Source organism: Limulus polyphemus, unplaced genomic scaffold (assembly GCF_000517525.1).
Source record: "Limulus polyphemus unplaced genomic scaffold, Limulus_polyphemus-2.1.2 Scaffold1449, whole genome shotgun sequence".
Classification (NCBI taxonomy): Eukaryota; Metazoa; Arthropoda; class Merostomata; order Xiphosura; family Limulidae; genus Limulus; species Limulus polyphemus.
Window position 1 is genome coordinate 105,366 of NW_013667059.1, and position 16,287 is coordinate 121,652.

At 34.6% G+C, this 16,287-nt stretch overlaps 1 protein-coding gene across 1 annotated transcript in view; it reads left to right on the forward strand.

Annotated features, from left to right (window-relative positions):
• LOC106463630 (trichohyalin-like) overlaps positions 1 to 16,287 on the forward strand; it is a 47,778-nt gene that overhangs the window by 12,133 nt on the left and 19,358 nt on the right. The window contains 7 exon segments of the mRNA XM_013923678.2: positions 5,703 to 6,840; positions 7,088 to 7,545; positions 12,185 to 12,310; positions 12,796 to 12,966; positions 14,434 to 14,583; positions 15,035 to 15,562; positions 15,891 to 16,052. Of these exon segments, the coding sequence (XP_013779132.2) occupies positions 5,703 to 6,840; positions 7,088 to 7,545; positions 12,185 to 12,310; positions 12,796 to 12,966; positions 14,434 to 14,583; positions 15,035 to 15,562; positions 15,891 to 16,052 (2,733 nt within the window).

Consider the following 16,287-nt stretch of genomic DNA (forward strand, 5'->3'; position numbering starts at 1 on the left):
GTAAACAATGAGAGTATCTACATGTAGAGTCGTATGTCAACAGCAGAGTAAACAATAAGAGTATTTGCAGATAGAGTCGTATGTTAACAGCAGAGTAAACAATGAGAATATATATTTTTTAGAGTCGTATGTTAACAGCAGAGTAAACAATAAGAGTATTTGCAGATAGAGTCGTATTTCAACAAAAAAGGTGATAAATAACGTATCTATAAGCACAGTAATGTGTTAACATTAAAATTGACAAAGATACAAATAGAGTCCTGTGTTAATAGAACAGTCGACATAGAAAGTATCTAACGGTAGAGTTGGAAAGGAAATTATGTTCAAGTTGAGTCATGTATTAATAATAGTGAGTAAGGAGAGTATATACAAATAGAATTATGTATTAGCAGTAGAGATAATAAGGAAAATGACTACAGGTACAGTCATCTGTTAATAGTAGAGTTCACAAGGAAAGTACCTACAGGTAGAGTCGTTGGTTAACATTACAGTTGACAAGGAAAGTATCCGGACAGCTAACCCATTGTGTAGTTTTGTGCATTACAATAAATTATTTAATTACCTGTCTTGTTTTAAGAATATCGAGTTGCTATGTACTTGTATGCCTTCCTTTTATAGCCTGAATACTCTTGATTGAGAGAATTGTATGTTTGTTTGTTGAATTTCGCATAAAACTACTCGAGGGGTATCTGCGCTAACCATCCTAATTTTGAAGTTATAGTCCACGAGAAGACAGCTAGTCAAACCACCCATCACCAACTATTGGGCTGCTCCTTAAAACTGAATAGTGGTATTAACTTTCAGATTATAACATCCCCACAACTGAAAAGGTTAAGTGTTACGTCAAGTGCTCTAACCACCAGACCGATTGAGAGGAAGTTTAAATGGAGAAAAGTATACTTGAAAGACTTTCTTAATAATGGACTTCCTCTAGAAAGTTTTGGACAACGTTTCGAGTTGTTAGCGCAGATATTAATCAGGTCAAAGTAAATAACAGGAAATTTGGGTTGAAGGATACCCCAAACATATTCAGTGACGGCAGAAGTTTGATAATTTGAATTCTGGCATTTGTTTGCAAGAGGCAGAAGGAAGAGCTGTGAAAACTAATGGAAACTGAGGTAGGAGGAGGAGAGGTGGAAACTAATGGAAACCGAAGTATGAGGAGAAGAAGGAGAAAACCCCACTTTACCTGGTTGGGTGCCGAATTTCTAGCCGACCAATGACCTGTAGTAGTGACAGAATTATAATTTCGTCAGTGTTGTTCAAGAGGTGCAAGTTCCAAATTTTTAAGTATAATCTCTGACAAATCAATGCAGTGAATTCATGAATAAAGGGGCAGGATTACTTGGTTGCTATTTGTATTCTTGGGATTTTTAATTCAAATAAGGCTTGAAGTCTTGCCAGAATTCTGAGGTGGCGGATGGTGATGTGAATCGAACGGACAAGTTAAAATACGGTTTTTAATTGTTGGGATCTTACTGATTGAGTTTAAGTTCTGGTTCGGGGTGTAAAGCGAAAAGTTAATCTTATTGTTCGATGTTGTAGATTCTGCAATATGTCACACGCTTCCGTATTCTAATAACGGTTGAATGCAGATTATGTAAATTATAATTAGTGATTTACATTCTCTTGCGACGCCTTCGATTTTACTCTATTTCGCCGATTTTCTTTCTTGGTAATTAACTTGAATTGATTTGTTAAGTTTTCGTTGAATATAGAATTTAATTATATTAGCGATGTTTAGATGTGTGTGTCATGAAGTTTGTGTTTTTACTTGTTGTAACTTCTGTAGGTTGTTCTATAGAAGTGATAGCATGGGTATTTGTGTGTCACCCGCCATGTGTCGCATCATTTGGGGGATTTGCATCAACCAGGAGTCCCGCCACGTGCTCCAGAATGCTACGTCATCGGTATATTGTGATGCGTAGGTGAAAAGAATATCGTTAATGTAAAACAGTAAAGCCGAATAAGGAGCTTGTGGTACTCCCTCTTGCGGACAAAAAGGATTAGTTATTGAGTTTATCCTTAGCATATTGGATGGATAGGAAACTGGAGATTCAGCGGTTGACTGGGACTGGGATATTTAACTTCGAAAGTTTGAAACGTAGGCCATCATGTCAAACTGTATGGAAACCACTCCTAACATCGAGAAATAATGATACCGATGCACGCTTCCTGTTATACAGTTCCAGTGAGTCGTACGACTTTGTCTTTTCTTGCATTTTGTATGTTTGATAACATGTTATACAGTTAGTTTCCGGATGCCATAGAAATCTAGTAGCTATTGTTCTCTCTGGGACTTTACCCATACTGTTTAGAAGGCTGATCAAAATATGAATGTTAGGGTTAAACTATCCTGTGTTATATGTATAGATGACTTTACATTATTACACATATCGAGGGTTAGTATCCAGACTGAAATGATATATTGTGATAATGTGGCCTTGTGATTAGTGTAATGATGCTGTTTGAGGCGTTGTGATATGCGTAATGAGGATGTCTGAGGCGTTGTTATATATTTAATGAGGGTATCTTAGGCGTTTTGACATGTGTAATGAGGGTATCTGAGGCGTTTTGGTGTGTGTAATGAGGCTGTTTGAGGCGTTGTGAAATGCGTAATGAGGATGTCTGAGGCGTTGTTATATATGTAATGAGGGTATATTAGGCGTTGTGACATGTGTAATGTGGGTGTATGAGGCGTTTTGATATGTGTAATGAGGCTGTTTGAGACGTTGTGACATGCGAAATGAGGGTATATGAGGCGTTGTGATATGTGTAATGAGACTGTATGAGACGTTGTGAGATGCGTAATAAGGGTTCTTAGGAATAAAGTTACGTATGCCTTTTTCACCTGGGTATGTACTTTTAGATTATTATTACTGCTTCTGTGTTGATGATTACGTTATCTACTGGTTTATGTGATTATTGTTTTGGCAGTGTCTGGCTGTATAAATTACTCTACCCTACTGAGGTGCCGGACATGAAAAGAGTCGAGATTTGGGGTCCTGAATATATCTTTATAATAATCGGCAATAAGACTGGCTTTCTCTCTCTTTTGGTGGCGACTACTGTGTTGTGATATTCTAAGTTCATTTTGTGTTTGGATTGAGCGTTGTCGCAAACTGATTTAAATTTCTTGTAGAAGAGGGCGGGATTGTTTTTTACAAACCCATTAATAGAAAGTAACAACCTGCACCCACTCATAGAAAGTAAATTCATGTTAGAAAACGTCAAATCTATAAGTGATTCCCTCCATGCATGACTTCTGAGACCGATACAATAGATCTATTACATTAAAGTGATTAGCTTGATCATTCTAACATTACCAACTCTTGAAATATTTACTTATATCCGTGAAAACGTCTTTAATTCATTGATGAACTCTCTTTAGTCATGAAACTAACACAATACGTAAACTTACCAGACGAAAAAAATTAAATTGGACAAATTTCTGTATAGCGATATATATATAGATTTGAAGTAGTCTGAGAATATTGTTAAACATATAGGTTTGAAAGAGCCTACTGATGTTGTTAATCATATAGATTTGAAAGACCATAGTGATATTGTTAATCATATATATAATTGAAAGAGAATAGTGATACTATTAATCATATAGATTTAAAATAGTATAGTGATATTGTTAAACATATAGGTTTGAAAAAGTTTACTGATGTTGATAATCATATAGGTTTGAAAGAGTCTATTGATACTGTTAAACATATAGGTTTGAAATCGTATAGTGATAATATTAATCACATAGAGTTAAAAGAGTATAGTGATATTGTTAATGATATAGGTTTAAAGGTGTATAGTGATATTGTTAATGATATAGGTTTAAAGGTGTATAGTGATATTGTTAAACATATAGGTTTGAAAGAGTCTATTGATATTGTTAAACATATAGGTTTGAAAGAGTATAGTAATAATATTAATCACATAGATTTAAAAGAGTATAGTGATATTGTTAATGATATAGATTTGAAAGAGTATAGTAGTACTGTTAATGATATAGGTTTGAAAGAGTATAGTGATATTGTTAATGATATAAGTTTGAAAGAATATAGTGATATTGTTAATCATATATATTATACTACATAACATCCTACACCCATTAATATACAGTATCATACTACATAGAAAATAACAACCTGTACCCTCTTATAGAAAGTAACAAACTACACTCACTTAGAGAAAGTAATATCCTACACCCATTAATAGAAAGTAACAAACTACACCCACTTATATAAAGTAATATCCTACACCCATTAATAGAAAGTAACAAACTACACCCACTTATAGAAAGTAATATCCTACACCTATTAATAGAAAGTAATATCCTACACCTATTAATAGAAAGTAACAAGCTACACCCACTTATAGAAAGTAATATCCTACACCCATTAATAGAAAGTAACAACCTACATCCACTCGTAGAAAGTAAAAACCTGCACCCACTTATAAAAAGTAACATACTACACCTATTAATATAAAGTAACAACCTACACCCACTCATTGAAAGTAAAAATCTGCACCCACTTATAGAAAGTAATATTCTATTACGTGTTGAACAATATTATCAGATTAATTTAAAGTTGCATATGAACAATATTACTAGTGTGTTTAAATCCGAATGTTCAACAATATTCTCAGACTCGTTTAAAGTTACATACTTAACACCATTACCAGTCAGCATAAATCTACGTGTTTAACCTTCATATTACTGACTTGTTTTTTAAACTGTTCGCTCTCGAGTAGTTCATATCATACATAATATTAAGAAATTTTTATATCCTTTTAAATAATTTAGTGCAAAGAACTCATAAAAAATATTTAGTGAAATCACTTACTGTTTATGTAAAATAAATATAATACAAACGACTGCACATAATCGCAATATTTAATAGATTTATATTTCTAAATGTTTTTGTGTTTGGTTGGTTCGTTACTAAAGGCCCTGAAATGAACAAAACAATCGACCCACAACAAATTTGGTGCATTAGAAACATTTGTTTAAAAAGTTGGTAATTCTAGAGTTAACATAATTTTCAGACTCTTTCAAATCTACAAGTTTAACAGAATTACCAGACTGCATCAAATCTATGTGTTAAGTAATTTATCAGACGTATTCAAATCTGCATGTTTAACATTAATACCATACTTTTAAATGTACATAATTAATAAAATCATTCATTAACGAACGTAAAGCAAACTTGATACATAAATTTTACACTATTAACAAGGAATAATTTACTGTAAGTGACAAAACACGATATAATGTTCTCTCTACCAACTTATTCAAGTGCACAAGTTTCGTATCCAAATAACCTTTCTTAAACTGTTCCCAACACCAGTTTCGTATTAGCAATCTTCCCTAAAATGTTCTCAACTCAAGTTTTATATCTAAGCGACCTTTACTTTATCATTCTCGACATAAGTCTTATATCTAAGTAGCCATTTCTGAACTATTCTCAACTCACGTTTTATATCTAATCAACCTTTCCTAAACCGTTCTCCACACAAGTTTCGTATCTAAGCGACCTATCCTAAACTGTTTTCAACACACGTTTCGTATCTAAGCAACTCTCCTTAAACTGTTTTAAGTTTAGCACATCAATCAAATTTAAATTAATTATAGATGTAAATACTTTGCGCAATGTGTGTGACTGGCAAGCTTCTAAAATAGTGTGTGTGTTTTTCAGTTTTTAAGGTCCCACGAGTCATCGATGGGAAAGGACTATGAAAGTATTCTTCGAGACTTATATGATACAATGGAACGAGAAACCGATCTTCGAGAGCAGCTGCGTTACGCAGAGGACGAGACAAGGAATTTGCGGAAGAAGCTCTCCACGATGGAACAAGAGAATGACACCTTGATCCTGCAGTTGAGGAAAATGAGCGGAAGAGAACGTTCAGAGAAAGACGATGAGGAAGTGACTGTAGAAGAACTGAGTTTACAGCTGGAGCTCAGCGAGCAGGAGATCGCTGTCTTGAGGAAAAAGGTAGACGATTTGGAACAGCAAAATGAAAACTTCCAAACAGAAGTGAAGTACTTAGAAGAGAAGCTTGTCTCGAAGCCTACCATCGAAGTCCCAGAGAATATTGACTTTAGTCCCGACTCTTTCCAGGAACAGAAACTTAAACTGTTAGATTACGAAGCGAAGGAGTTGAGACGAAAGCTCATAGAGAAGGAAAAAGAAAACGAAAAATTAAGGACGGAAGTGGAGGTGCACAGAAGGAAGGCATCAAAGGTAATGGTGAGAAGCAGATCCCTTGATAGCGATGTCCAGGTTGACTTAAAAAGGCAACTTCATTTGGTTGAACAGGAAGCTGGAATACTTCGCCAGAAAACGATGGAATTGGAGACAGAGAATGATAATATCTTAGCAGAAAATAAGAGACTCCAACTTCGGGTCAGCAGGAAGCCTCCTCCAGGGCCTGCCGACCAACTCCAGTTGGCAAATATGGAGCTGCGAGACAAGGTACAAGAGTTAGAGAAGAAAGTGTCGAGTCTAAAGGAAGAATTGGAGAAGACAACTGGATCTGTTACCACGCCAGCTACTGTCATCCAAGATTATCGACCTCGCAGGGAATCCCTAACTGACACCGAAAGCGATCTCATTGCGTCTTTAAAAAAACAAATCAAAAACAAGGAAGATGAAATTAGTTGTATGCAAACTAAAATTCTACAGTTGGAAATTCAAAATACCAAAGTGTGTAGAGACTACAAAAAGCTTAAGGATATCTTGAACTACAAGAAAAAAGCTCCAAGGCTAGTGCGAGAAACAGCCACCAGATTGGAGCTAAAGGAAATCATCCGTGACTTAGAAGATGAAATAAGTAAGTGAAAGTAATGTTTTATTGTACAATATACTTTGGTTACATTTTACAACATTTGAACACTGTTCTAGAAATAGCGATTGAGTTTAGGTAATCAAATCATTAGTTGTATAAGATAATAAAAATGTTTGAAACTTCATTGTATATGTAGAACCAAAGAAATGGTAGTTTAAAGCTAAATATTTCTAGTGTTTTTATCACCAAATATTTTCTTCCATTGATTGGTTTCGATATCTTTTGCATGAAGGTGAGCTTCAAGTCACTCTAAGAGGTGTAGAAACGGTACACGAAACATCGCTGGAAGAAATGGAAAAGATGAAACGGGAGTTAGAAATAGCTCACAAGGATCTGAAGCAGAAAGAAGAAAATATTGACACGGAGTTGTGTGAACAGAATGAGAAGATGGAGGCATTAGAAAAGCAGGCCGAAAAAGAAAGAAAAAAGGCTAAAAGTCTCCAGGATCAACTTGAGAGTCTTGCTAAAGAGCAGCAAACAGACCTAGTACTAATGGAGAAGGTGAGAACGTTACAACTAGAAAAGGAAAACCTCGACAAGAAAATAGCTACGCTAGAGCAAAAGAATAAGGATGAAAGAAAATCCTATCAAGAACTGCAAAATAAATTTGAGGAAACGACAGAACTGAGAGAGGAATTGGAGGAGAAAGTGGAAGAATTAAAAGCGGAACAACAGAATGTGGAGAAGGAGGTAAGTGTCTTGGATAAGCCGGCTATATTATCTTAAAATAAACTTAGGGGTTTAGAAAAAATACACGTACTTCAAATATATGGAAAGTTTGAAGCAGAAAATGAAGTATCAGGAGAAGAAAATAATCTATATTCTTACAATGTAGTGCAGTTAATTAAACTAAACATTTTATTATAATTAGTGAAGCTAAGGATGGACAACAATCGTAGGAGTTTGGTGATTGTTAATATGAAGCTACCAAGTGGAAGTTTGGTGATTGTTAATCTAAAGCCACCAAATGGGATTGTGGTGATTGTTAATCTAAAGCCACCAAGTGGGATTGTGGTGATTCTTAATCTAAAGCCACCAAGTGGGATTGTGGTGATTATTAATCTAAAGCCACCAAGTGGGATTGTGGTGATTATTAATCTAAAGCCACCAAGTGGGAGTTTGATGATTGTTAATCTAAAGCGACTAAGTAGGAGTTTGATGATTGTTAATCTAAAGGCACCAAGTGGGAGTTTGATGATTGTTAATCTAAAGCCACCAAGTGGGAGTTTGATGATTGTTAATCTAAAGCCACCAATGAATCAGCAGAACTTGAATTATCCACTTATTCTTAATGTATAAGCTCATTACATTACCCTTCTTCAGATATCTTTGGTCACTAATTGCATGCTGTTGGAAAAGAGGGAGAAATACGTAAGTGTTAGTAATATGAGGGGAGATTCCGTAAGGCAAAGTGAATGTCTGGACAGTGCAATAAAGATATATCTAAGAGTTGGAGGAATCGACAAAAAAATTGTAGTACAAAAAAAAATGAATACTATAAAACATTCTAAATGTTACATAGAATGCATCAGTGATAAATTGTTCTGACATTGTTACCAGAGGAGAAAGTTTTTTGTTTTTTTATTCGATCTCATCTTTGTAAAGTATTATGATCTCATTACGTAAAAATAATTAACTTCACTACGTTTATGATAAATGATAGTACCAAAAATAATTTTGTAATATGTACAGTATCAGAAATAATTATGCAAACCTACAAGTGATACAAATGCAGTCACAAAAATTAATGAATAATTGAAATTAAAATGTCACTCTATCTTTAGATGTTGTTGTTGGTTTAGCGCAAAGCTACACAATGGACTATCGACGCTCTGTCCACCTTTGGGAATCGAACTACGGGTTTTAATATCGTAAATCTGTAAGCATACTCCTTAACCACCGAGGACTTTTATCATTAGTGCAATACATTATTACAGAAAATACAAAATAAAAAGGAATAGGTTGAACAATATATTGCACTAATATTTTGTGCTTACTTTAAACTGAGCAAGACACCTAGAATTTATGCTAATATATGTTTATTAATGTATGATTGTATATTGACCCACAATTTAATCTGTTATTTGATTATTGTTTTACACGCTCTGTTTCTATATAAGCCAATACAACCTTAATAACATCTGCACAAGTACTTTGTGCAGGCCAAGCTGAAACATTATTCCCTGCCAAATACGTGTTATGCCTCACATGATTGATGAGAATTTGTTCATGTCTTTCAACAGTCAAGGTGCCATCAATTTCGTGTAGATCGCCAGTGATACTGGATAAGATGCAACCCAAACATGTATTGATCTCCCATCATTCTTCGCTGTAGAAATTGTACGTTTACAGTGTTCTGTACTTTGTCATCGAACAAACCATCATTGATTGTTGTTAATTAAATTGAATTTAGATTACCACCTATAGGGAGCGCCATTCTCCAGCTTTGCTCATCCCATTTTTTGAATTCGGATGCATATTTGAGCTTTTTGAATTGGTTATCTGTCCTGAGTTGTGGTTTTGAGCAAATACACATCCATCTTAATGTTATTCGCAAGATTTGCAGTGAGTTATCGTATAGAACATAACCTGAGCTACAGAAGATTTCTACAATGACCACTTGTATGATCAAAAGTAAAAGTTTCATCTTCTCTTTTCAAAGTTTCAAATAGCTACTACTGACGTTAATTTCTGCTTCTATCTGACACATCTTATAGCTTTCACTAGTCAAAACTTCGATTTATACGTGGTTTTCATGTGTCGTTTATATCCTGTTAGCCATGAGTGTGCTACTACAATACTGAAGGGAATAGTAAGACTGCATTTACTTTTATAGGCACTATCCTGACGTGTCACTGTCTGACTGGCTGAATTACAGCCAATCATAATATAAACTGTCAAGATAAAACAGTACTCTGGTAAAATTCTTTGCATTTTATACCATTTTTATTCACTCTTTTCATAATTGTCTCCGTGTAAGACAGCGGGAAGTTTTACGAACTTACAACGCTGAAAATTAGGATTCGATTCCCCGCAGTGGACACAGCAGTTTGCTTAATATGATTTTACATTAAAACAAACAAACTTGTAATGATTACTTTCAATACTATATATAAATTATTGAATTCTATTTGTTGTTCTTCATTTTCTTTTGTGTATATAGTGAAAAAAATATAAATCTCAAGGGTTTCAAAATAGATAAAACGTCAATGTTTTTGACTCAGTGATAACAGTCATTTATTCTGAAGTAAGTAAAAGTAAAGGAACAAAACAACAACAGAAATTTAAGCACTTTTGAAGAATAGTCTCATCTTTGAAAGCCAAAAGAGGACTATTATGATAATATAGCTACTGAATAATTCTAGAAGACATATATAGCTTCAAATGTGTATCAAAATATTGAGAAAATTGTGACACAAAATAATCTTATTACCATAGCAATAGCAATGACACAAAATAATCTTATTACCATAGCTATAGCTACGACACAAAATAATCTTATTACCAAAGCTGTAGCTACGACACAAAATAATGTTACTACCATATTTATAGCTATGACACGATATAATCTTATTACCATAGTTATAGCTACGACACAAAATAATGTTACTACCATATTTATAGCTATGACACGATATAATCTTATTACCATAGTTATAGCTACGACACAAAATAACTTTATGACCATAGTTATAGCTATGACACAAAATAATCCTATTACCACTATAGCTATGACACAAAATAGTTTTATGAACCATAGCTATAACTGTGACACACAAAACAAGCTTATTAACCATAACTATAGCTATGACACAAAATAATGTTATCACCATAGCTATGACAAATTAATCTTATTACAACAGCTATAGCTATGACACAAATTAATCTTATTACAACAGCTATAGCTATAACAATTTCACTTATCGCAAAACTTAGTTTTATCTTACTAGGTGGATAAAAAAAAAAATTGAGAGCAGCATACTGATGTTAATGTTGTGTAAAGTTTATCAAGGCCAGCAGCTGTTAGCTAGCTCAAGATAAAGTTCAAATATCACAAAAACCATGAAGAAAGCCCAGAAATCTTGGTTATTAGTGTCCAAGACCTTTCTTCCAGAAAAATATGTTGTGATTAACGTGCTTAAGAACAGGAATAATATGAGATGGGCATCCAAAATAAAGCAGACCTCAATCTGTGTAAAATCTGCTGACACTAGGGACCGGGCATCCAAAACTAACCAGGCTTCAATCTATGTAAAATTTGAAATGTGAAATTGCAATGTGCATCTCGCATGACCCCTACTACCCCGGACTTCAATTAAAGTTCAAGACACTGAGGGCGCTTCATGATTTTCGAACTGATTGTAAACAATATGTCGTTTGTTATGCACATGAATGTCAGAATTCAATTTTCATGGTGTCTTAAGCGTCGAACTAGATTTGAATACCGAATAATCATTTTGAGTTTATCTAGTCGTGCAGAGTGGTGGATAGTGGTAATAGCTTTATGAGGATGTAATTTCGAAGAGCAAAATGTCATTTATCTAATATTTGTCTTAAGTGAGCACACTAGTATTACAGTACAAGCAGGAAGTTTGTCCAACACTTATTAAGAGAATGAAGCTGACACTATTGTTAGTAGACCTGAAGATCAGCAGCAGTTAATCCAAATACATATTTTGTTGCTCAGTGAATGACTTTCCTTATTTCACACAAGTATTTGGATATTTCTTTTCTAAACATAAGCCATTTTGTAGACAAGCCACTAACTAGTGAATTATTCTTTACGAAACATACACCATCTAGCAGTCAAGCCCCTAACTAGTAAAGGATTCTTTATTAAACAAACGCCATCTAGCAGACGACCCTCTAACCAGCAAATGGTTTTTATGAAACAAAGTCTATTTAGAGCAAGCCTCTAACCAGGAAAGTTAATCATCTTTAGTTTAAATGGCATTAAAATATTCTTTATTTTGTCTAATGTTAATGTGACATCATGTTTCAATATTACTTTTTATTAAACAGAACAGAGTACAGTCCTTACTTAACCCTATACCTTATTTTGAAATATTAACAGAGACGGAAAAGACACCATAGCGACTAGTCAAAAGGAAAATAGAAAGGAGGTTTCAGTTTCTATCTTTTCTCGACCCTTCTATATTCTTTGCATTGTTGGGAGAAAAATCCGAATTTGGACCCTTTATTTTAACTTTAAAACTGATTTTTGTAAGTTTTATATTTCCACGATATTGAAGTAACTATACTGTATATCAAGTAACCATTACATAGGGTGTAATAGTATTGTCAACCTCCTGGTATTATCTGTACACAGGCCGAACGACAAAAGACTTTAATGAATCAAGCGCAGGAACAGATTCGGCAGCTGAATGCGAAGGTTGAGAAATCAGAAGTTGATTTATCCTCCTTGAAGAAGCAATGCCATGACTTGAAAAACGAGGTAATAAAACTAGTTTAAATGTATTTAATTGGTAGACATATTATCAAAAAATCTTAAACATTGTATTGTTGTTGTTTCGATCCAACTCGAACAAGAAAAATAACTAAGTTCCATCAGACCGACAATTAAATATTGTATTGTTGTTCCGGTATAACTCAAACAAGAGAGCTAAATACTATCAGACTGACAATTAAATATTGTATTGTTGTTCCGGTATAACTCAAACAAGAGAGCTAAATACTATCAGACTGACAATTAAATATTGTATTGTTGTTCCGGTATAACTCAAACAAGAGAGCTAAATACTATCAGCTTGACAATTAAATATTGTATTGTTGTTCCGGTATAACTGAAACAAGAGAGTTAAATACTATCAGAATGATAATTAAACATTGTATTGTTGTTTCGATCTAGCTCAAGCAAGTGAGAATTAAGGTATCATCAGATTGACAATTAAACATTGTAATGTTGTTGTTTCGATTTAGCTCGAACAAGAAAGAACTAAGTACCAGCAGACTGACAATCGCCAAACCGAAATGGCTGTTGGTTGGCTGAAAGAGCGAGGCGACCTCAAGCGACTGTTAAACGAACTACGCATAAAACATGACGCTTTGAAACATAAAATGGAGACTCAAGAAGCCCAGTATAACGAAAGGGTACATGTCGTTTTTGTTTTTCCTTAATATAATTTATGTGGATTTATTGAATTAGGTATAAATCCTAAATGAATTGTTTATGAATTACGTTAGGTTTTAACCGTGTTTCTGTTCAAATTCTTTTCCTAGGTAAAATACTAATTTCAGATAATCCAAGAAGTAAATGTTCACTCAGAATACGTAACTACAGTATGAATCCATTAACACGTATCAAAAGCTCTCTTATGTAGTTGGAATTTTAATTTACTGGCCAAATTACTAATGCACCATCTTAATGCCGTTTAAAATGAGTTAAACATATAACAAAAGACGTAACTGAATAACTTAATCTAACGTAAGTAGTCCTACAATGGAATATCATGTGAAAAAATCCTAAACATTATTTATAAACAGTTGCAGATAAACTTTACGAAAAGAAATAGGGTAACCTGATTCGTTACAAATCACTACATTTCAAGGGGTAAAAGCTAAAAATCCCATAAGAAAGCTAAAACAAAACTTAATTATTCTAGTACCATAAACTTGAAAGAAAAGTTATCAGGAAATGATTATTAGAAAGTCAGATTTTCAACCCTCACAGAATAGTAAAATGAGTGTAGGTGAAATCTTACCCCACTCCTAATAAAATGAGTGTGTGTAAATTCAGATTTTTTTACCCCACCCATCGTACAATGAGTGTATCTAAATCCATATTTTTTACCCTACCCTACCCCTAGTAAAGTTAGTGTGTGTGAAACCATATTTCTGAACTCGACCCAGAAAAATTAAAAGAATATAAAACCGTATTTCTACCCCTGACCTAGTAAAATGAATGGTATATAATATCGTTAGGTTTTTACCCCCAATAAAATGAGCGCCGTGTAAAACCTAATTTCTGCCTCCGACCAGTAAAAGTAGCAGTGTTTAAAGCCAGATTATTATTCCGAATCCCTCAGCGAGACAGCTGTAAGTTTACGGACTTACAATAATATAATCTGGGATTTGATTCCCCACGGTGGACATAGCAAATAGCCCAATGTGGCTTTGCTCCAAAAAACAAACAAGTACTACCCTGACCCAGTAAAATGAGCCGTGTAAAACCAGATTTCTGCCTCTGACCCAGTAAAATTAACTGCGTATGGAGCCAGATTATTACCATTGGAATTTAATTGTAAAGAATCCAAAACAGGAAGCAATAATGTTTGCGTTGCTCAATTCCCTGGGATTCTTGAATATCTGTGTGATTGTCTTTCACCAATATGCATCTGCTGATAAAACACTCAATCTTGTGCTTTTCTGTGAGCAGACCTCAATGGTATAGTTATTTTAGGGACCATCATCCCTCCGTCGTCAGTAGTCTTGGGGTAAGCAGAACCGTAAAGTGAAACTTTTATTTGTAATAATTTGATCTACGTTCATGCCATGCTTTATACTCACACACATATATGTTTAGCTTTGGACTTCCATGTTTTTAATATCGTTATACAGGAAACCAAACTTAAAGAGCAACATAAGGAGAACCTGGAAAAAGCAGTAAGAGAAGCAGAGCAAGAAATGAAAGCCCAGTTAGATACAGCGAATAAAGAAGAAGCAGTAATGAAAGCTAAGATAACTGAAGTAACGGAAAAACTAGAAAAGGTAAGTTCTTATTTCAAAACCAAAATGTGAGAGAAACTAATAAAGTTAAGTCTTCATTTGAAAGCTAAGATAACGATTTCATAGGAAACGGTAAGTCTTTATTATGAGTTAGATAAATCAACTTCTTTCTACGCATTGATCTTAAATACCGAACTTGATGTTTTTCAGCTTGGATTTTTCTGACGCTTTGAGAATATCACATAGCAGTTTTATTAGTTTTCGATATGCAATACAACTTATCACTTATTTCAACCATTCTCACGAGGAGTGTGTTAGATTTATCAGGTCTCCAGATCTGAAACATATTGCTGGCAAGCACTTTTTGATAGTATAGTTAAGTATGTATCTTAACCTATTTTAAGCAGTATTTTTCCTGTCTCTCTGATGACCAGTTCTTCATGACTAATCTGGGTTTTAGAACTAAAGTTGTGTGAAACATTTTCATTTACAGAGAGAGAAAGACCTGAAAGAGATCACGGAAAAACATCGTCACCTCGTGACCACCCATCGGAAGGAAAGAGAAGAATGGGAGGCCCGAGAAGAAGAGATGGAGAACCATCTGAGAACCGAATTCAAGAAACGTGAGAGGATTGAAAAGGAGCATGACCAGGAGCTTCGACACAAGGATGAGGAGCTCCTCGCGTCAAGAGATAAAATCGTGCAGTTGGAACGGGACCAGAGGAAGGCGGCCAGCCGAGTAGAACAGCTCCAACAAGAGCATGAGGAAAAGGTAAAACAGATGGAGCGGGAGTTTGCGCGCGAGCGTCAGGAGTACGAAGAGCTTACAAACAAGTACGAACAGTTAGAAGGAGACCACGTGAAAATGAAGGCTAGGCTAGTAATGGAAAAGGAGCAGGTAGAAGCAAACTTAAAATCACTTAAGAGAGATCACGAACAAACCTGTTCGGAATTGAAAGCTCTTAGAGAGACCTACAACGTCCGTCAGGATACGTGGATCAAAGAAAAACTTGACTTCCAGGTAACAAAATTCTTCTGGCATAATTGTTAAAGTTCAGATTATAACAACCCAGATCTGACTGAATGTCTAACAGAGTAGCTCATGGAGACTTAAGATAAACATACCGTAAGGCTGTGGTGATTAGTAAAAAATAAACAATACACGACAGGAAAGACAAAAACTGCCTGATGAATAAATAGGAAACTAGATACAGGTTATACATTGGCCATACTACACATGTAATTTAGACTTTGTTATAAGACTAAAATCATAGTATATTTGTTAAAAGGAGATTTTCAGCTCTAATAACTGAGAGCTTAATGATGATTTCTGATGATTCTTTATGCAGGACCGCATGAAAGAAATGGAGAATAAGGTCACACGAATGAGCAACGTTGAGCAGGAAAGGCTGAACTTAAAGGGGTCATTAGAAGAGCGCGATAGTCTAATCGAATCTTACAAGCGAGAAGAGAAACATTTGAAGGAAGAAAGGGACAAGATGCGCCGAAAGGTAGAAAGAATTGTAGAGCATGTCCTTAAAGATTAACATTTTGATAAAGGAGAGATAGAAAGTATTGTAGAGCATGTCCTTAAAGATTAACATTCTGCAGGGATAGAAAGAATTGTAGAGCATGTCTTAAAGATTAACATTCTGATAAAGGAGGGATAAAAAGAATTGTAGAGCATGTCCTTAAAGATTAACATTCTGATAAAGGGGGATAGAAAGAATTGTAGAGTAGAAAGAA